The 20,560-nt window shown below is 43.9% G+C and overlaps 2 protein-coding genes across 4 annotated transcripts in view; one reads left to right on the forward strand and one right to left on the reverse strand.

Annotated features, from left to right (window-relative positions):
* SOX30 (SRY-box transcription factor 30) overlaps positions 1-1,734 on the reverse strand; it is a 53,858-nt gene extending 52,124 nt beyond the window's left edge. The window contains exon 1 of one of the 2 annotated variants that reach the window (XR_009551608.1): positions 575-1,734. Coding sequence is in view for 1 of the 2 variants with exons in the window: in XM_007535598.3 (XP_007535660.1) it covers positions 575-1,448 (874 nt within the window). In the remaining variant the exon portion in view is untranslated. The remainder of the gene's footprint in view (positions 1-574) is intronic. The other variant, XM_007535598.3, reaches the window with a different exon arrangement.
* Positions 1,735-12,756: 11,022 nt separating this feature from the next.
* THG1L (tRNA-histidine guanylyltransferase 1 like) lies at positions 12,757-20,178 on the forward strand. Of its 2 annotated transcripts, none has more exons than XM_007535599.3 (6): positions 12,757-12,996; positions 13,912-14,088; positions 14,996-15,165; positions 15,629-15,717; positions 16,838-16,945; positions 18,749-20,178. In XM_007535599.3, the coding sequence occupies exons 1-6, from the start codon at positions 12,812-12,814 to the stop codon at positions 18,908-18,910; spliced, it is 891 nt and encodes a 296-aa protein (XP_007535661.1). In that variant the 5' UTR covers positions 12,757-12,811; the 3' UTR covers positions 18,911-20,178. The 2 variants fall into 2 exon arrangements, with proteins under 2 accessions (XP_007535661.1, XP_016049127.1); XM_016193641.2 differs by having other exon boundaries at positions 12,859-12,996; positions 15,091-15,165.
* The last annotated feature ends 382 nt before the right edge of the window (positions 20,179-20,560 follow it).

The raw sequence follows: 20,560 nt of genomic DNA on the forward strand, positions 1-20,560 counted from the left end.
CACTGCTTTTCTACTTCTTGATAGATGTGAACATACTGAGATTATATAATATTCTAACATGTTGGCTATTTTGTATGAATGATGGGTTTTCTGTTACTTAGGAAGAATATATCTCTTTAAAAATATAGCCTTATCAAAACTTCACTGCTTAATGGACCTTACAATAGATCTTTCTTTTTTTCTTAATTTTTTAAAGATGTTTTTATTTATTATTGGATAGAGGCAGAGATATTGAGAGGGGAGGGGAAGGTGAGAAAGGGAGAGAGACAGTGAGACACCTAGCCCTGCTTCACTGCTTGCAAAGCTTCCCCCCTGCTGGTGGGGGCCAGGGGCCTGAACCTGCGTCCTTGGAGCACAGTAATGTGAGTGCTTAACCAGGTGCGCCACCGCCTGGTCGGTTCTGTGTGTTTGGGGATCCCGGTGGAAGTGCTCGTGTGCTGCACGGGGAGTGGGTCAGATGGCGCGCTGCAAAGCTTCGCCTCCTTCAATTCTTTTCCCTTGTGCGGGCTTCTGGCCGCTGACCTGCCAGCTCGGGGCGCGGGGCTGGAGCCCCAGAGTCCCCCTGCGCCCGTACCTGCATCTGAGGGCAGCACGGTGAGCGGGACGTCCTTGGTTTCGATTTTCACCGACGGCTCCAGTAGAGACTGCATTTTAATGGGCACTGGCGTTAAGGGGACCTTGGTCAGTCGGATCAGCTCAGAAGGGGGAGGACCCTGGAACTGGATGCGGGCCCCGGCCGGCACCGGGTGCAGAGTCAGGGGGATCCGGAGGTCCTGCGGGTGCGGCCCGAAGGCTCCGGCCGGCTGGGCCAGGAGCACCTCCTTGGCGCCGCCGTGGACCAGGCCATTGGCCGAGCCGTCCTCGCGGAATCGCTCCGGCTCCTCCGTTTTGATGCCTCCGTCTCTGAAAACCACCAGGCTCTGGCTTTCCTCGCTTTTCGCCGAGTCCCGCAGGGCCTCCCCGGCCTCCGTCCTGCCCTGGTCGCCCCCTCCGTCCACCGCGGGCGCTCTGGAGGCTCGGCCGGGCGGGGGCGGGGCGGGTCCTGGCGCGGGCTCGGGCTGCTCGGCCTTGACCTGCAGCTGCGCGGGGAGCACGTCGGGGGCCGCCGGCGGCAGCTCGGGTCTCAGGGGCAGCAGCCGCACAGGCTGCGCAGGCGCCGCGGCGGCGGGGCCTTCGTCCAGGCCCGACGGCAGCAGCAGCACCTGCTCGGCCTTCCCCTGCATCAGCCGCCGGGCCACGGGCTCCCCGCACGACGAGGCCATGGTCGCAATGGCGGCCGCCGCGCTCGGGGCAGGAGGCGACAGGGGAGGCTCGGCGGCTGCCACCCCCCGAAAGGCGGTGCCGTCGAGCGGCTGCGGGGGCGGGGCGGGGCGCAGCGGGCGTGGCAGGGTGGCCCGCGGCTGTTGGCGGGACTGTGGCGGCGGCGGCTCTGGCTTGGCTCTCTCCATTGGAGGGGAGGGGGGCGTCCGGCCTGGTGACGGCCCGGATTGTGAGCTCAGCCGTTTGTGGGCCAGCTGCCCCCTCCCCCTTTCGGTTAAGCCCCTTTCCAGGCCTCTGCTACCCAGAACCCTACGCGGGCCACAGAGCTGCCTCCTTGTCCAATCACCGGAGCCCAGGCTCTCTGGGCCCACCAATCACAGACGCGCCCTCTGGCTCCTCCCGCCCTCGCCTCTGGCCTCGTGCAGCGCCTTCGAACCACCAGAAATGGCGGGGGGCTGCTGCACGTGCTGCCCATTTTCCCCCTCTGACTCGCCCTCTCTTCCGGAGTTCTCTTCCGGCCGTTGCCCGGAGCGCCCGACAATGGTGTCGCCTAGGAGACGCTGTGGTTCCAAGCCACTGCCCTCTGCGTGAGTCCCTCCCACGGGCTGGGGAGCTCCACCTCTTGAGCGGATCATGCTCCCCCTCGGTGTGCAAGGTGGCTCCCCAAGAGACCACCCGCACATGAGTATTGAAGGAAGAGTAAGAAAGAATGCTTACATGAGACTTGGCAGCCTTCATTTCTGTAACTACTTTGAAATCACCTGATATTTGTAACTACCTCCTTCCACTGTATATTCCATTTGTCTTCAGCAAGTACTTGGTTGGGTTGTTGTTCTTCGTAGAGTGAATGATCCAAGCTCTTCATTCCTGAAGGATCAAGATCTTTAGTCGCCCACCCTGGATTGGGTTGTTATAATTTCAAATGGTCATATGGTCATACAAAGGGATCTCCTGTATCCCACACAGACTCTTCCTTATCTGTCCTGTGCTGTTGCAGGCCAAATTCCTCTTTGGGGTCAGGATCAGTCACCTCAGCCGCTAATGTAACTCCTTTCTTTGCCTGTGATTTCAAAGGTACAAGGTATTCACAATCTGAAGTGGGACTGGGGAGATATCTTGGAGGTAGAGCACAGGACTTCCATGTTTAGGGTCCCAGGTACCACCCCTGGCATTGCATATGCCAGAACAGTGGTTTTCGGATTTCCTTTCCTGCCTTCTCATGAAAGTAAACAAAGCTGAAAAGAGTAACAAAGTAATATCATAGGTCTTAAGTGGCAATCTTCCAGTTCAGTGGAATCAGTGTTGTGTCCCAAGGAGGATGCGTTCTTCCCTTTGAAGAACTCTAGGCCAGCAGAGCATAAGGCCATGGGAACAGGATGTTTTGCTAAAAAGTGGAGCTGGAAGTTTTGCTAGTGGGTCATCAGATCAGTAGTGAGTGGTGCCACTCCCATGTCCACCCTTGGAGTGAATCCTGGCTCTGGGAAGAAGAGCCTCATATATTGTATGCTGCTGATATATATACCATATGTATATATTTAGAATATATGTAGTGTCCTAAAAAATCTTGTCCCAATCTTCCATGTCATTGTCCTTACCTAACACTGTAACTGAATCTTCAACAGACCATTTCAATATTCTGTCAATCCAGCTGCTCCAGGATAATGGGGAATGTGGTAAGAGCAGTGAATTACATAAGCATGGACCCATCACTGGATTTATTTTTCTGTGATGTTGTTACTTGATTAGAAGCAATATTGTGTGGCATATCGTGGCAGTGGCAAAGGAATTCTGTAAGTTCATGGATGGTATTGTGGCAGCAGCATTACTCACAGAGAAGGAAAACTGTAGAGTGACCATTCCAGTAAGAACAAAGTATGCTGTCTTCAGGATGAAAGTGGCCCAGTGTAATTTTGAGAGTTCAGGGTTGTCCTCTGCTGCTGGTAGGTGGGGCATTCAGCAGTGGCCATAGCTAAGTTGGTGCCTTGGGGAGTTAAAGCCCACACCACCCCTCCATAATCTCTGTCCACACAACCGTATTGCTCATGACCTTGTTGGGTGATGACTAGGCTAACTGCAAAGAGGCTAATTAGTATTCATAGAATGGCTCATCCTATTATCATCTGCTGAGTAGAGGATCTTTTGCACCTGGTAGAGCACATACATTACCATGAGCAAGGACCTGTGGTTAGGCTCCTGGCCCCCACCTGCAAGGGGAAAGCCTTATGAGCAGTGTACCAGTGCTACAGGTCGGGGTCTGTCTCTTTTTCCCTTTCTCTGTTTATATTTCTCTCTTTTATCCTCTCTCAATTTCTCTTTTAAAAAGTCACTGGGAGCAGTGGATTCATGCTACATGCATTGAACCCCAGTCATAACCCTGGGGGGCAATTACAAATTAAAAATAAATCTTTGGTGTAACCAAATATTTTCATAATTCCTAACCATTGTGAGAAGTACATCACCCACTTCTTTCCCAAATGTCCTTGTCACCAGTTTTTCAGTCATATTCCTAAGTGCCTGACCATCTAGCCAAAGCATTGGCCACAAGTCATGTTTGATGACATGTCTGGCTATTTCTCCTAACAAGCAAAGTGACATTACTTAGATGGTCATTACTCAGATTTCTGCCCACTAGGAGGAATGTCTCAGAGAGGGGCTGTGCTACTCTAGGTATTCCAGTTTCGGGTAGTATCTACATATCATGTAGACCCATCTGTAAACCAGTCCCAAGAATTCTCTTCTCTCAACCAGTCCTGGGGAGCTCTCCATGAGACCACAGGTATGGACTGGGAAAGAGAAAGTCATGTAGGAGGGGCAACCCAGCACATTTAACCCATTTTAAAATTTTTCTTTATTGGAGGATTAATGGTTTACAGTCAACAGTAAAATACAATCGTTTATACATGCATAACATTTCTTAGTTTTCCACATGACAATTCAACCCCAACTAGATCCTCCTCTGCCATCATGGTCCAGGACCTGAACCCTTCCTCCTCACCCCTCCCCTCCCCTGAGTCTTTTACTTTGGTGCAATACATCAACTCCAATCCAAGTTCTGCTTAGTGTCTTCCCTTCTGGTCTTGTTTTTCAACTTCTGTCTATGAGTGAGATCATCCCATATTCATCCTTCTCTTTCTGATTTGTCTCACTTAAGATGATTCTTCATGCTCCATTCAAGATGGGGTGAAGGTGAATCACCATTTTTAATAGCTGAGTAGTATTCAATTGTATATAGACCACAACTTAGCCACTCATCTGTCATTGGACACCTGGGTTGCATGCAGGTTTTGTCTATTACAAACTGTGCTACTATGAACATAAGTATACACAAGTCTTTTTGGATGGGTAAGTTTGGTTCCTTGGGATATATCTCCAGGAGAGGAATCGCAGGATCATAGGGCAGGTCCACTTCTAGCCTTCTGGGAGTTCTCCAGGCTGTTCTCCACAGAAGTTGGACCAATATACATTCCCACCAGCAGTACAGGAGGGTTCCTTTGTCCCCACACCCTCTCCAGCATTGGTTGCTGCTACCTTTTCTGATGTATGACATTCTCACACAGGAATGAAGTGGTATCTCATTGTTGTCTTTATTTGCATTTCTCTATCAATGACTTGGAATATTTTTTCATATGCTTATTGGCCTTTTGGATCTCTCCTATGGAGAATATTCTGTTCATATCCTCTCCTGATTTTTGGATGGGGTCATTTGTTTTCTTGTTGCTGATTTTGGTGAGCTCCTTATATATTTTGGTTATTAGCCTCTTGTTTGATGTATGGCATGTAAAGATCTCCCATTCTATGGGAGGGCTCTTTATTTGGGTGGTGTTTTCTTTTGCTGTGCAGAAGCTTTTTAATGTGATGTAGTCCCGTTGGCTTACTTTTGTTTTAGTTTTCTTTGTAATTGAATCTGTATTATTGAAGATTCCTTTAAAATTTAGATGGAAAAAGAGTTCTTTCAGTATTTTCCTCTAAGTATTTGATTGTTTCTGGTCTAACATTCAAGTCCTTGATACATTTGGAATTTACTTTTGTGTTTGGTGAAATATAGGTGTTTTTTTTCCCTCTAGGATTATTGCTGGGGCTCAGTGCCAACACTACAAATCCACCACTCCTGGTGGTCATTTTTCCATTTTATCAAACAGGACAGAGAAATTGAGAGAGGCACAAGAGAGACACCTGAAGACCTGCTTTACCGCTTGTGAAGATTCCTTCGCACAGGTGGGGAGCAGGGGTTCGAATCTGGATATTTGAGGGTCCTTGTGCTTCATACTATGTGCGCTTAACCAGATGTGCCACCACCTAACCCTTTAACCCATTTTTTCATGGAACTCACTTGTACCTTTAAGATCCGATTGAGCCTAGTCACATATAAGCCACTTCCATTTGATGGTGAAAAACTGCTGTGCATGCCTGATTTTGTGGCTTGCTGGATCAAATACCATCCAGTTCATGGTGGGCTCAGGTTCTATGGTAACATGGTGGCCCATGTTAGGCGTCAATCTCTATGATGACCCAGTAGCAAGCAGGCCAAGAACTCTCCCTCCCTCCTTCCTTCCATCCCTCTCTTCCTTTCTCTCCTTCCCTCCTCTCGATATATAGCATGTATGAATTACATATATATTACTTATTATTAGATAAGAGACAGAAGGAAGTCAAGAGGGAAGGGAAGATAGAGACATGCAAGAGAGAGAGAGAGAGAAAGAGAGAGAGAGACCTGCAGCACTGCCTCAGCGCTTGAGAAGCTTTCCCCTTGCAGGTGGGGACCGGGGACTTGAACCAGGGTCCTTGCACATTGTAACATGTGCACTCAACCAGGTGTGCCACCACCCGGCACTAAAAGAAGACTTTTCTAATTCATAGTGAACCTACTGTGATCTTGTTCTTGTGCTCACTTTGGAACAAACGTGAGATAGGGGCATCCTCACATGACCCACATGATCTGAGGGTGGAGAAAGGATTTGGGTTGGCCATTCAAAAGCAATAACATCAGTCACCACTGGAGAGGCAAAGTGGTAGAGAAGATTCTAGATTTGACACCAGAAGGACTGGGATATAATCTTAGTTCTAAAATCCAAAGAATATTGTAAAAATCACTTAATTAGCTCCCTAAAATTTTGCTTTTCTCCTTTTCTCAAGAGGTTGGCAGAATTGTTGTGCTACCTCCCACACAGACTCAATAAAAATGATATATGAAAACATGGTTTGTAAACTTTTTATTACTGCTGCTAGGGTTATCACTGGGGTTTGGTGCCAGCACTATGAATCCTGGTGGCCATTTTATTCTACTTTACTTGATAAGCCAGAAATTGAGAGGGGGAGGGGAGGTAGAGAAGGAAAGAGAAAGACAGACACCTGCAGCACTGCTTCATCTGAAGGTGGGGAGTGGGGCTTTGAACCCGGGTCCTTCCACATGGTATTGTGTGTGCTCAACTGGATGCACTGCCACCTGGCCCCCTAATCTCACACCTGAAAGGTATTACTATCACCATCATTATTATTTATACCCTCCCAGACAGTACCTAGCCCATTGTGACCTTGCACACTGAAAGTGCCCAGTAAATGTTAACTGACTGATCCATGAAAACTCACATTGCTGTGGCTACGTCTCCACAATTTTATGCAAGCAAAGTGTTTTGGCATGATGTTCATTTAAAACTCAATGATTTTGGGAAAATGAGAAGCAAGATGTCTTTTGACTCATTCAGGTCTCAAGTGCTGCTTCCTTGGGGAAAAACTTCATGAACTATCCCAGGCCCACCCAATTAGGAAAGGGCTTCCAACCTATCTCACAAATTCAACTGAGGTCCAAGAGTTACTTGCTAAACTCTTTGACTAATGTCTGTCTTCCTCGGCTGACCATGATTTCCATGTAGACACCATGACTGTGTAGACACCATGACTGTATGGTCTGTTACATGGCACATAGTGGGAAATTAAAATATTTGTTCAATGAATGGACCTATTCAAAGGATTAAGTGGAACAAGGTCAAATGGTTTAGGAAACATCCATCGAATTTCCCTTTGCTATTCTAATCTCTTTGCCAAGTCCTCCAGAGACCACATCCTCATGACTTCTGGAACTTCTCTGCTAAGTAGAGAAAGGATGGGTAATTTATTCAATCTGCCCATCCAGACACAATTCATTGATCTCAAAAATAGACATTAGAGGAATTCCCAGACCCTGTAATCAATAATTTATTTTACAATGATAATTTTAAATTTTATACACATGTACATCTTCATACATCCTAATGCTTTAGTCTGCTTCATAACCATGACAGAACTAGACCATCCATTCCTGGAAGCATATACATTAGTCCCAGCCAGAAATTTGATTAGAGTGCTTCAGGGGGAAAGGAGACTTTGGAGACAAATTACTTCTCCTTCTAACCCACTTCAACCCTGAATTTTGTTTACATAATGCAGCTCTTAGTGCAAATGAAATGAGTCAGCATAAGGGAAGAGAAACTAAAATATGACTTCCATCCAAAGGCAATTAGTTACTTTTCTTTCTGTCAGCTCCAGTAAGTGATCTTCTGAGTAACAGAATTTAAAAAAGGGTCAGTATACAGCTAGATCATAAATATCAGTTATCTGCTAAATATTTTAATTGTAAAATACACATGCCATTAAATCTGCCATCTGAACCACTTGATATTTTTTAAATATAACTTTACTATTTACTAAGTGTTCACTAGATTATAAGATTAGATGGGTATAATTCCACACCACACCCACTCTCTTTTTCCATGTTTCCCAGCCCCATCCACTATAGTTCCCACCAAGTCTTAGAGATACTTTGGCTCCTTCTTTTTCATTTTTTAAATTCATGTTGGGGGTGGGGAGGCTGGCAGTAGCACATCCTGTTAAACACACATAGGCACACAGTATGTACGAAACATAAGGTTCCCAGTTCCAACTCCCGGCTCCCCACCTGCAGGGTGTCACTTCACAAGCAGTGAAGCAGGTCTGCAGGTGTCTTGTCTTTCTCTCTCCCTATTTTCCCCTCCTCTCTCAATTTCTCTTTGTCCTATCCAGTAAAAACAGGGAAAAAATGGCCTCCAGGAGCAGTGAATTCGTAGTGCAGGCACCGAGCCCCAATGATAACCATGGTAGCGAAGAAAAAAAGTTTTTGTGCTGGGGTGGGTGGGTGGGTGGGTGGGGAGAATACAGGTCCATGAAAGATGATGAATGACATAGTGGGGGTTGTATTGTTAAATGGGAATCTGGGGAATGTTATGCATGTACAAACTATTGTATTTACTGTTGAATGTAAAACATTAATTCCCCAATAAAGAAATAAATTATTAAAAAAAAGTTTTTGTGTTTCTAGTACCTAAATCCCACATACTAGTGAAATAACAGTTGTCTTTTTTCAGTTGTCTTTTACCCCCTTCACTAAGCATAATCACCTTTAGTTGTACCCATTTTGTCCCACATTAACTATTTTTTAAGTGACCAGTTCAAACACATTTCAATGCAGAGTATACTCACACTGTCATGCAATCGTTTTCCACAACCCTTTTCATCTTGCAGCACTGAAATTCTGTATCCATGTATCCATGAAGCAACAATACCCCCCCCCCCCCCCAATCATCTAGCAAGGGCCTTTGTACTCTCAGCAGCTCATTGAGTTTCCAAAGCAATACAGTATTTGTGCTCCCCTCCCCATCCTGAGCCAGGCCAACCCTGTTGTTCCCATTCCAACACACTGGAATGGGTCTGGGTGATGTGGTATGGTTCTGAGACTCTGCACTAGCCCCATACCACTACCACTCCTTTCTAATGTCCAGTTCCTGTTGTGGACTGGGAAGAGTTGTAAGCCACCATGTATAATTAGTTTTGACCTGACAGTGGGAAGAACTTTCCTGCTTTAGCATTGCAAAATTGTCTTCAGGTCATCTTCAGCAGCATCCTGACTCCCCAAAGCCCTTTCTGTCTCTAAACTCTTTTCAGGAGAAGAGTGTTGCCTAGTGAGGTCAAAGGCAGCTCCCAGCTCTTGACTCCCTTCCTAACCTCTGAGATTCTTCTCATGGGACCAATGATGGGTAATGATATCTCCTAGCCCTAAAAGCTGAGGGAGACTACAATAAAGTATCCTCATCAACTACACCATGTAACCAGGGTCCATCTTGGGCTTGTGCACAGCATCCAGCACACAATTAAAATCAAACATAGTGGCGCCTGTGCTTGATTTACTTGGGACTAGCCTAAGCAAGAGCAAGGGAGCAAAGTCTCATTCATATATGTTCTACTGGGGAAAACAAAGAGAAAGTGTTTTATAGGGAAATCTGGTTCCTCTGCTATGAAAGTCTTTGTTAAACCATATCTGTTTCTTTTTTTGTTGTGGTTGTTATCTTTATTTATCTTTATTGGATAGAGACAGCCACCAGAAATTGAGAGGAAAGGGGGTGATAGAGAAGGAGAGACAGACACCTGCATGCCTGCTTCACCACTTGCAAAGCTTTCCCCCTGCAGGTGGGGACCAGGGGCTCAAACTTAGGTCCTTGCACACTGTAATGTGTGCGCTTAACCAGGTGCGCCACCACCTAGCTCTAAGCCATATCTATTTCTTAGAAAAAAAAAAAAAAAGCTGGGGCCAGGTGGTGGTACACCTGGTTGAGCACACATGTTACAAGGACCCAGATTCAAGCCCCTGGTCCCCACCGGCAGGGGGAAAGCTTTGCAAGTGGTGAAGTAGTATTACAGGTGTCTCTCTGTCCCTCTACCACCCCCTTTCCTCTTGATTTCTGGTCGTTTATCTATCCAATAAAATTAAAAGGTAATTTTTAAAAAGCCGGGGTGGGGTGGGGTGGGCGGTAGCACAGGGTTTAAGCGCACATGGCGCAAACCACAAGGACAGGCTTAAGGATCTCAGTTGGAGCTCCCCGCTCCCCACCTGAGGGGGGGGTCGCTTTACAAGCGGTGAAGCAAGTCTGCAGGTGTCTATCTTTCTCTTCCCCTCTGTCTCCCCCTCCTCTCTCAATTTCTCTCTTTCCTATCCAAGAACAACGACAGCAACAACAGTAACAACATAAACAAGGGCAACAAAAGAGAAAAAATAGCTTCTAGTAGCAGTGGATTTGTGGTGCAGACACTGAGATCCAGCAATAACCTTGAAGGCACCAAAAAAAAAAAAAAAGGGAAATAGCTCATCTGAATAGTGTGCTACCTTGATATTTGTTTGACCCCAGCCTCCACTACACTGGTGGAAGCTTCTGTGCTGTGGTTTCTCTCATTTTTCTCTCTGCTTCAGTCTAAAACAAGAGCTGAGTTTGAGGATACAAAGGATGGGATCTTGAAGCAACCAGATCCTTCCAGATGGTGATGATTTTTTTCCTTATAACAGGTCTGAAGCTTAGTTCATCTTGAAAATAAAGGGCAAGTAGAAATATGGGATGGCAGGTGGAGGTGTGTGTTTCTAACACTGTCTTGCAATAAAAAGTCTTACACACAGCATTCGAAGATTTATCACTATTTAATCCAGTTTATCAACTTCAGGTCACCTTACCCCCTCGAGGACCATGTCACATGGCCTTGTCTCATTGGGGTCACAATTTCAGCTGCATATAAATAAACTACATTTGGAATTTAAGCAATGGGATGAGCCAGGTGCCTCTATAACTCTAGGATTCAGTGAGGTTTTAAATGATTGAGGAAAACAGGAACTATTGTAAAGCCAGGGAATAAAAACCAAGAGAAGTGGGTGATAGGCAGGAGTGACTAAAGCAGTTCTATAGAGTTAAGTGCCTGGATGGGAACTTTTGGTACTGGCTATCAAACAACGTATCTAAACTGCATGCAGAATGTTTCACCTGAATACCTACCTCCCTTAAAACAGTAAGTCACTGATTGTGCTAGAGGTAGGAGACAGCCTTATAGTCTTATCACCCCAGATTAAGCTGTCAAAAACCTGCTAGTTCAAGTGAACCTTGCAATTTGCCTTTTTCTTTAAACTGCAGAGTCCTTTGTGTCCATTTTTTTTTTTATTCTGAAATTGATCGCCTCCTTTCTAGAGTCTATACAGCATCACTGGGATGTCCATAAAGTGGTTCATGTCTCTTTCTTTCTTTTCTCTCTCTCTCTCTCTCTCTTCTGCCACTAAGGTTATGGCTGGGGCTCAGTGCCTGCACAATGAATCCATTGCTTCTGTTGTCTATATTTTCCTTTGCACATTTGTCTGCAATTTGATAGGACAGAGAGAAATGGAGAGAGGAAGAAGAAATAGGGAAAGATTAAAGAGACACTTGCAACATTGCTTCACCACTCATGAAGCTTCCCCCCTGCAGTGGGCGCCAGGAGCTTGAGCCTAGTTCCTTACACATGGTAATATGTGTGTTCCAACTAGTGTACCACCACCCAGCCCCCACGGTGGTTCATAGTCTATGAACACTTTTGCTTAGAAAATTAAAGCACATATGTTTTCTGCTAGTTTCTCTGGTGACTATGATCTTTAGCTTGTGAACCTAAAAAGGAAAAGGGTGATTAGTTCCCTCCCCCAAAGAAACTGCTCCACCACCTACTAACTCTATGACTTCAGTTACTTAATATCTCCATTTTCCACATCTGTAAATGGTTAGAACTGCAACGTATCTTTTGGAGTACAGAACTCGTAACACTGGGGGTAAAAATATATCTATACAGCTAGGTTTCAATGAATGTTGAATGTTTTTCTTCCTGTTACTCATAAGATTATTCTTTTGCATAATCACATTGCCATTATCACGCCAGAAAAATTAACAACTACCTGTCAGTGAACAGTTGCAGTAGACTACATTATGTTTAATCTAAATAATCCACGCCCCTCTCCCCTGCTGGAGGGGAAACCATCCCTGCTCTGTAATCTTTGCATATGGCTATACTGTATTGCTTTAGCAACTAGCCCTGTTTGCACACTACACAATGCAGTTTTCCGACAATCCTGGAAAATGCTCCAGGCGAATGGGGAAAAAAATAGTTATTGTATAGGTATACGGTTCCAATTTTGTGTGCTCCCCAAGAAGGAAAAGAGAGGGAAGCAGGGGAGAGATAATTTGTGCGCGCCTGGAAGGAACCAACTAGGATCCTCTGGGGGAGAGATTTCAAATGTTTACTTTATTAATTTCCATATAATTTTTTTCCACAACAAAAAATGATATTTGAAAAATAAATCTTCCATCTTGTTAATTAAAGGAATTGTTTTTCTTTTTTTTTTTCTTTCCTTTATTGGGGGATTAATGCTTTACATTTGACAGTAAATAAAATCGTTTTTACATGTATAACATTTCTCAGCTTTCCACATAACAAAACAACCCCCACTAGGTCCTCTGTCATCCTTTTCCAGGACCTCTACTCTCCCCCAAAGAAAGGATTTTTTTTTTTTTCAGCAAAAACGACCTGCAAAACTGCAAGAGCGAGGCCATTGAGGGGGAGCCTTTACTTCCTACCGCTTCCTGAAGTGGATTCAGAACGGCCAGGAGAGACCAAAGAGATGCCCACCTCCACTGGGGCTAGAGCGGCCCCGCAATGGAACTTCCGGGGCGGAGCATTCCAAGACTTTCCCTTCGGCGGAAATATGTGGCCCGCTCATACCCTGCGAATAGGTCTGGCCACCACTTGCATCACCCTGAGCCGCTGCTTGCAGCTAGGGGCAGCCATGGCCAAGAGCAAATTCGAATACGTTCGGGATTTCGAGGCTGACGACACCTGTTTACCCCACTGCTGGGTGGTGGTGCGGCTGGACGGCAGGAACTTCCACCGGTGAGCTAGTTGGTCGGGGCCGCGTGCCGCTCCTACGCTTCCGGGAACTGGGTGTCTACGTTGCAGGCGCAGCTCCTGGTTACCGCGGTAACGCGGCAGCCAATGAGCGCCTACAGTCGTGCTTCGCCCCCAGGTGCTGGTGGAACCTGGCGGGAAGCGATTGAGCTAGTTCAGGGTGTTAATGGGGCAGGTTGCTCGCCTGCAGAGCAGAGACCTGTTAGCCAAAACCAGGTAGAAAGAGTCACTCCCAGGTTTTCAGCCAGTGGCCCACCTATTTTATTAAGCTACCTTTGGAGGACTATTAACAGACCTGTTTCTACCTTGCAGCAGGGAACACTTACAGTTCTTGTTTCATCATGACAACTGTCCTTATGGGCGGGATTCAGGAAGGAAAAAACAGAAAATATATGTAATAGAAATATGGGGTTTTTCTTTTCTTTTTAAAAATTACAACTTTTAACAGTAACTTTTTAAAACTAACATTTATTGAATGCTTACAAATTTTTCATCGTAATTACACCTGTTCTGTTCCCCTGATCTTCCAAGTAGTCCTATGAAGTACACACTCAATCCCCATTCTACAGAAAAGGGAACCGAGGGCTTAGCAATGGTGTCATTTTTCCTCAGAGCAATAAAAAACTAGAGCACTTATTGCCACAGAGGTGGCTCACTCAGCATGCAGGAGGATTAATACCTGGCACCACATGTATGCTGGTGTCAACCTATGCTCTGGTTTCTCAAAAGTAATATAAAAATGTTTTCTTTTTCTTTTCTTTTTTTAAAATCTAGAGTGTGTGCGGCTATTAAATGCTTGAACTCAGCACTGTTTGTCCTATCTTCCTTTTTGAACAATATTTTTGCTCTGTGGTGTTAATAAGCCCTCCTCTATTCTTTTCCAACTTATCTCCTGTGAAGGTTTGCTGAGAAACACAACTTTGCAAAACCTAATGACAGCCGTGCTCTCCACCTAATGACCAAATGTGCCCAGACTGTAATGGATGAGCTGGAGGATATTGTGATTGCATATGGACAGAGTGATGAGTACAGCTTTGTGTTTAAGCGGAAAAGCAATTGGTTTAAAAGAAGAGCCAGGTAATTCCATACTCCTTCAGAATATTTTTGTGCCAGCATCTGATTTCTGTTTATTTTAATGGCAGTTTTACTTGCTATATATACAGTGTGTTGAGTCTTTGCAACCGCTGTATGTCTGTTTCCTGTTTAGACTGTTGTAGTGCCATTTGATGTTTGATCAATCCATATACCTCTGTCTGATTCTTCCCCTTCTACTCCACATCATGTGAGCAAGACAACAGAATATAATCTGCATACCTCATAGGTTGGCTTTAGTCAGTAATACATATCTTTAATATTGTTTATATTTTTTATTGTTGTAGTTATTGTTGTTGATGTCATCATTGTTAAGTTAGGATAGAGAGAAATGGAGAGAGATGGGGAAGACAGAAATAGGAAAGATAGACACCTGCAGACCTGCTTTACCACTTGTGAAGCGACTCCCCTGCAGGTGGGGAGCTGGGGGCTCGAACCAGGATCCTTAAGCCGGTTCTTGCACTCAGCACCATGTGCACTTATCCCACTGTGCTACCACCTGACTTCCCTGCTTATATTTTTAATTAAGGGGACTCATTGTAAAATAGATAAATCAGGTATTTGGTTTGACAGTATTTTGAAACCCACAGGAAATAAGTCATATAATGGATAGGTATGCTTTTAAAAACCTTTTCCTAAGATTTAAAAAAAATTTCTCTTGAACTATAAATTCTTATCATAGCCTAACAGGAAAAAAAATGTGGTATCAGTAAACTACATGGTAAGACTTGGTTTTTCTTGGAAAACTCATTTTATCTCTTGACTTGCATGAGGACAGTTTTTGTAATCTCCCTGTTGCACCTATAGACCCTACCTCGGTATTGAATTAATGTCATGTGTTTTCTCTCCCCTCTCCCTCTCCCTTTTTGCTCCACTCAATTATATTTACAAGTAAGTTTATGACTCACGTGGCTTCCCAGTTCGCCTCTAGCTATGTGTTTTATTGGCGGGATTACTTTGAGGACCAGCCTCTTCTGTACCCCCCAGGCTTTGATGGAAGAGTCGTGCTATATCCTAGCAATCAGGCCTTAAAGGACTACCTCAGCTGGCGGCAAGCTGATTGTAAGTGAAACGAAACAGAATCAAACCATCAGTTTGAAAATAAAATAAGAAGACCTGGCAATACTGGTTCTACATTGCCACTTGTGACCCTAGGCTTAAAATGACTGAGACATTGTGAAATTTTATATGCTATATCTTGATTTTTGCCAGAATTTGGGGGGAAATATGGAAATAATGAAAAGAAAATTACTTTGAGTATATCCCTAACCTTAATGTATAAGCTAACAGACTTGTGTAAAGCATAGAAGGATAAAACTTAAGAAAATAGTTTGTTTCTACTTTTCTAGCCAACCCCCAACACACACACACACACACACACACACACACACACACACACACACTTTTGTGGCTGTGGGTAGATCATTACAAGTCTCTGAGATCTCTTGGTGGGGGGCTCTTGTGTTCTTGGAAGTGTGAATGCTGAAGATTCTGAATAAATAGCATTCTTCTGTTCTCCCTACAGGTCACATCAATAACCTTTATAATACTGTGTTCTGGGCACTGGTGCAGCAATCTGGCCTGACCCCAGCACAAGCCCAAGAGAGATTACAGGTATGGATATCTTGTGGTGGTTAATACTTCTCTGAGATTGCTGGATACTGTCCCTTGACATTTTGCATTCTGAAAAAGATATACAGGTCATACGCAATGCTGCCTACTTGCTGTCAGACTACTTCTGAACCTTAGTGCTCTCAGTGCCCTCACTGACTCTGATGACCACATGAGGAGGCCAAGCTGAAAATGTGTTGTCATTAGCTGCCTCTGTAGACAGGATACTATCTATTCTGTTCTGTCAGTCCCAATGAGGCCTCTTGCCTCATTGCCATTCTCTGAGGGGTCACCTGTGCTTTCTATGTTTCATAACCTCTGTGTGGGGTAGACAGCACGGTGGGTATGCAAAAACAGTCTAATGCCTGAGGTTCTGAGGTCCCAGGTTTAATCCTCAATAGCACAATAAGCCAGAGCTGAACAGTGCTCTGGGGCCGGGGGGGGGGGGGGGGGGGAGATAATGAAATAAGCTAATTATATAAATGAAAGAAAATTTGGACCCTAGGAGTCAGTAATCATACTCAGATCATTATATATATATATATATATATAATTTTATCCTCTCTACCTTAGTTTCCCACAGGTAAAATGTGGAAAATAAGAGCTCCTGCATCATATAGGTCTGTGGTGAGATTTAAGTGACTTCATCCCTATAAAACATGACAGTACAAAACACATTATAAATAACTGATAAAGGCCTGGGGAGATAGCATTAATAATCATGCAAATAAACTTTCATGCCTAAGGCCCCAAAGGCCCCAGATTCAATTCCTAGTACCAATATAAGCCAGAGCTGAGCAGTGCTCTGGAAATATAAATAAATAAATAAATAAGTCACTAATGCTTATTTTTATTACTTAAGCAGAGATGACACTGCTGCTCAAGTGTAGAAAGGTTAGCCCTGAAATGAGATGTGTTTAAAGTATTATTTGTTTATTATTGGATAGTGACATAAATTGAGACGGAGATAGGAAGAGAGACACAATTCTGCTTCACCACTCATTGTTGTGGTTGTTGTTGATTGGTTAGTGCCAGGGATGAAACTAAGGGCCTCATACCTGGAGGCATGTTCTCTACCATTAACTGTATCCCTGGAAGCTGATGTCTGTTTTTATTTCCTCAGGGAACTCTTGCAGCAGACAAGAATGAGATTTTATTTTCTGAATTCAATGTCAACTACAATAATGAGCCACTGATGAACAGGAAAGGCACTGTGTTGATATGGCAAAAGGTAATGCCTGGGAGTTGGGCAGTAGCACAGCAGGTTAAGCACACATGGCGCAAAGTGCAAGGACTTAAGGATCCCAGTTTGAGCCCCTGGCTCCCCAACTGCAGGGTAGTCACTTCACAAGTGGTGAAGCAGGTCTGCAGGTGTCTTATCTTTCTCTCCCCATCTCTGTCTTCCCCATCTCTCTCCATTTCTCTCTGTCCTATCTAACAATGACAACATCAATAACAACAGTAATAACTACAACAACAATAAAAAAACAAGGGCAACAAAAGAGAAAATAAATAAATATAAAAAAATTAGAAAGAAAAAAAGGTGATGCCTTTATGTCTATAGAACAGAGCCTGGGCCCCTCTGAGCTCTGTGCTTCCAGCACACGCATACATGTATGACTAGTTGCCAGCATGTGTTAGGTTCTTCCACAGTGAGATGCTATTGACAATTGTTTTGGATGCTTATTTTATCAGTTTCTTTGTCAGTCTCCTTTGTGATCAGAACCCCCCTTTTGTAATAAGACTTTTTAGAATTAGTCATTTGTTTTGTGTGTGTGTGTGTGTGTGTCATAGTAGTCCCTAAACTAAAAACACTTTTTTAAAAAATGCACTATGAGGATTTTGCATTCATAGAACATTTAAAAGATGCTCCCATATTGGTTAACATTATAAATGGTCTACATATTTCCTGGAAGCTGTAATGGAACATTAGGAGATACTGTGTAGGAGTGTTCTCTCACAGAACTTTCATGAAATTCCCCAGACATCCTTCCTTAATATTCTGAAATAAGTACATACATTTACCTGAATTGTTAATGCTATCAGTATTTTCTCTCTGCACCAGTTCATGGGCATAACAAGTTCTCTACATCTGTTTCTTATGTGTTAAGTGTTTTCTGAAATGAATGTTTTCAAGTGTTAAGGGGACATCTTGAGAGCTAGTCTTCCCACTAGCAACTTAAGCTTTGTTGTTGATTAGCATTTTAAAAAACATACTTGTCCTTTAGCACAGACCTGGTACTTACTCCTTAATACATGTGGAAAGGCAGAAATAACCCTTTGCTCCATAGGTACTGCTAACAAAGAGCATGGCCTATCCTCTTTTTCTAAGATTTTCAGAGATTAACATTATTACTTAAAAAAAAAAAATGACTGCCTCAAGGGTTATTGCTGAAGCTTGATGCCTACATGACAAAGTCACCTTTCTTTTAGTGGCCATTAAAAAAATTAAGATGGCTCGCTCTCTTTCTTTTTCTCTCTCTCGGCCTACATGTACTTCAACATGGGGGTGTTCTCAATTTTCCTGAATAAAGCTTAAAATTCTTGAAAAAAAATTAAGATGTTGATAGAGAAATAGAGCTGGAGAGACACCTGCAGTCTGCTTCACCGATCATGAAGGTTCCCCTCTGAAGGTCAAGACCAGGGACTTGAACCTGGCTCTTTGAGCTTGATAGCTTGTTTGCTTCACTGATTATGATAGCACCTGGCCCCAGAGTTAACAACATCACTTTAAAATATATATATATTTATTCATGAAGAATGATAGAAAGAACCATCTATCACTCTGGTACATGTGCTGCCAGGGATTGAACTCTGGACCTCACACTTTAGAGTCCAACACTTTATCCACTGTGTCACCTCCTGGATCACAACAACATCACTTTTTTAAAAAGCATTTTTAATTGTAAAGGAATTCATTCATGCTGAAATATTAGTTAGAAATAGATCTAAAAAAAAATCCTGAGATTGTTCACATAACTTCTTTCTCTCTCAAGCCCCTTCACAGGTTAACAGTATCAATATTTTCCTGTAGGTGGTTGAAGTCAAGACAAAAGAGATTAAACTGCCAGTAGAGATGGAAGGAAAAACAATGACTGTGACCCGGACCCGGACCCGACCGGTACCTTTGCACTGTGATATCATTGGGGATGCTTTCTGGAAGGAACATCCAGAGATTCTAGATGAAGATAGCTGACCCTCTGCTCTTCAAAACTGCTGTACTTAACCTTACAAGTCCTCCAAGACACTGACCTTAAGAGGCACTGGCATTTTTGCCACCCACACCCAGTGTGCTAAAAGTGGCAAGCCTTGTTGGGCGGGGGACATGGGAAAAAGGGTTGGGGGGGTGCGTGTCTTGTTATGTTTTAAGTGGAACACTTTTCTCACAGTGTGGGAAAATGATCCCTTCAAAAGAAGTGCATTTTAAAAAAATTGTGGTACTATTTTTATAAAGTAAGAACTATATCATGCCTTGCAGAATGAATCATTTTTAGATTGTGGCACAGGTCTTATAAAAACCTGCCAAGCTCTTTTCTGTAACAGAAGAGGAATCCAAACTTCACTGTTGTACTCAAGTAGAGAAGCCAGTGACCTTAAAAATCTCACCTTTCGTGGCCATGTACTTGGGTTTGGATTTATCTCTGACAGACCTGAAGGTAAATACAGGTTGATTCCTGTATGATGCCTCTGAATCCAGCAATTCCAGGGAAACTTGGCTTTGTGCTGACCTCCAAGTAAGCAACTTGTACTGAACATGAGCAGTAGTTTGGATGCCCCTGTATAGACATCCCCTAGACCCATTTTGTGAGTTCTTAGGATTATCATAGCCCTGCTGCCCTGGGCATTGTTTCCAAGGCACCACTTGCCTCTGAGAAAAAAATATATATGAGAATAAATGAATGGAGAGGGAGAAACCTTCACTCATTATCTTCTGGTTGTTTTAAAGGCTCCTTTTGTGTTGAATTTCGTGGAAAAGATTTTGGGAGATTAGGATACAATCAAAATAATGACATTTGGAGAGAACTTAACACCCCCCTCAAGGACACAGGTGGCAGGTATCAAAGAAACCCTAACAATTTCACTTCTTAATAGATCAGTGGGATGGATGGATGGATGAGAAGTAACAGAGCAGCAGGAATCTGGTTCTAGAATTGAAGTACTAGGAGGTGGGTAGTGGAGAGAACTCAACAGCATTTGCCTCTTGTCCTTGTTTCACATTTTAGAGGAAAAGGAGTGATTTGGCTCTATTAAGACTTAATTAAGAGAAAGCCCATATCCCAGTGGCTGGCTTTGCACTGTAGAATTCACAGCCAAGAAGAAAATGTATTTTTGAAAGGATGATGGCTGGTCTCATCCCTCACTAACTGACAACCCCATCTGTTGAGGCCTTTTTTCTCCTTCCTGTCCTCCCCCCCCCATAGGAAATATGGTTCATGTTTGGTAATTAAAAAAAGAAAAGAAAAAGAAATATCTGAGTAAAGAAATAAGGGCTTCAAGCAGCTTTCTTGGCCCATATTCCAATCTTAATAAAATGCAGTATGTGAATCCAAATTGTTTGGGTTTGCATCATTTTACACACTTATGGATGCAAAAGATTACTTGGGTATGGGAGAGCTTCAGTGTGTGGTGTTGCAGGTGTTTTTCTCACTCTTAGGGAAAATATGGGAGTCGGTCGGTGGCACAGCAGGTTAAGCATACAGTGCAAAGTGCAAGGACTGGCATAAAGATCTCCATTCAAGCCCCTGGCTCCCCACCTGCAGTGGGGTCGCTTCACAAGTGATGAAGCAGGTCTGCAGGTGTCTTATCTTTCTCTCCCCCTCTGTCTTCCCTTCCTCTCCCCATTTCT

The sequence above is a fragment of the Erinaceus europaeus genome, chromosome 9 (assembly GCF_950295315.1).
Source record: "Erinaceus europaeus chromosome 9, mEriEur2.1, whole genome shotgun sequence".
Classification (NCBI taxonomy): domain Eukaryota; kingdom Metazoa; phylum Chordata; class Mammalia; order Eulipotyphla; family Erinaceidae; genus Erinaceus; species Erinaceus europaeus.

Coding starts and splice junctions, on each gene's coding strand:
- THG1L (XM_007535599.3), top strand. CDS start 12,812: ATGTGGCCCGCTCATACCCTGCGAATAGGTCTGGCCACCACTTGCATC. Junction 15,718..16,837: donor AAGCCCAAGAGAGATTACAG/GTATGGATATCT, acceptor TTATTTCCTCAG/GGAACTCTTGCAGCAGACAA. Junction 16,946..18,748: donor CTGTGTTGATATGGCAAAAG/GTAATGCCTGGG, acceptor ATTTTCCTGTAG/GTGGTTGAAGTCAAGACAAA.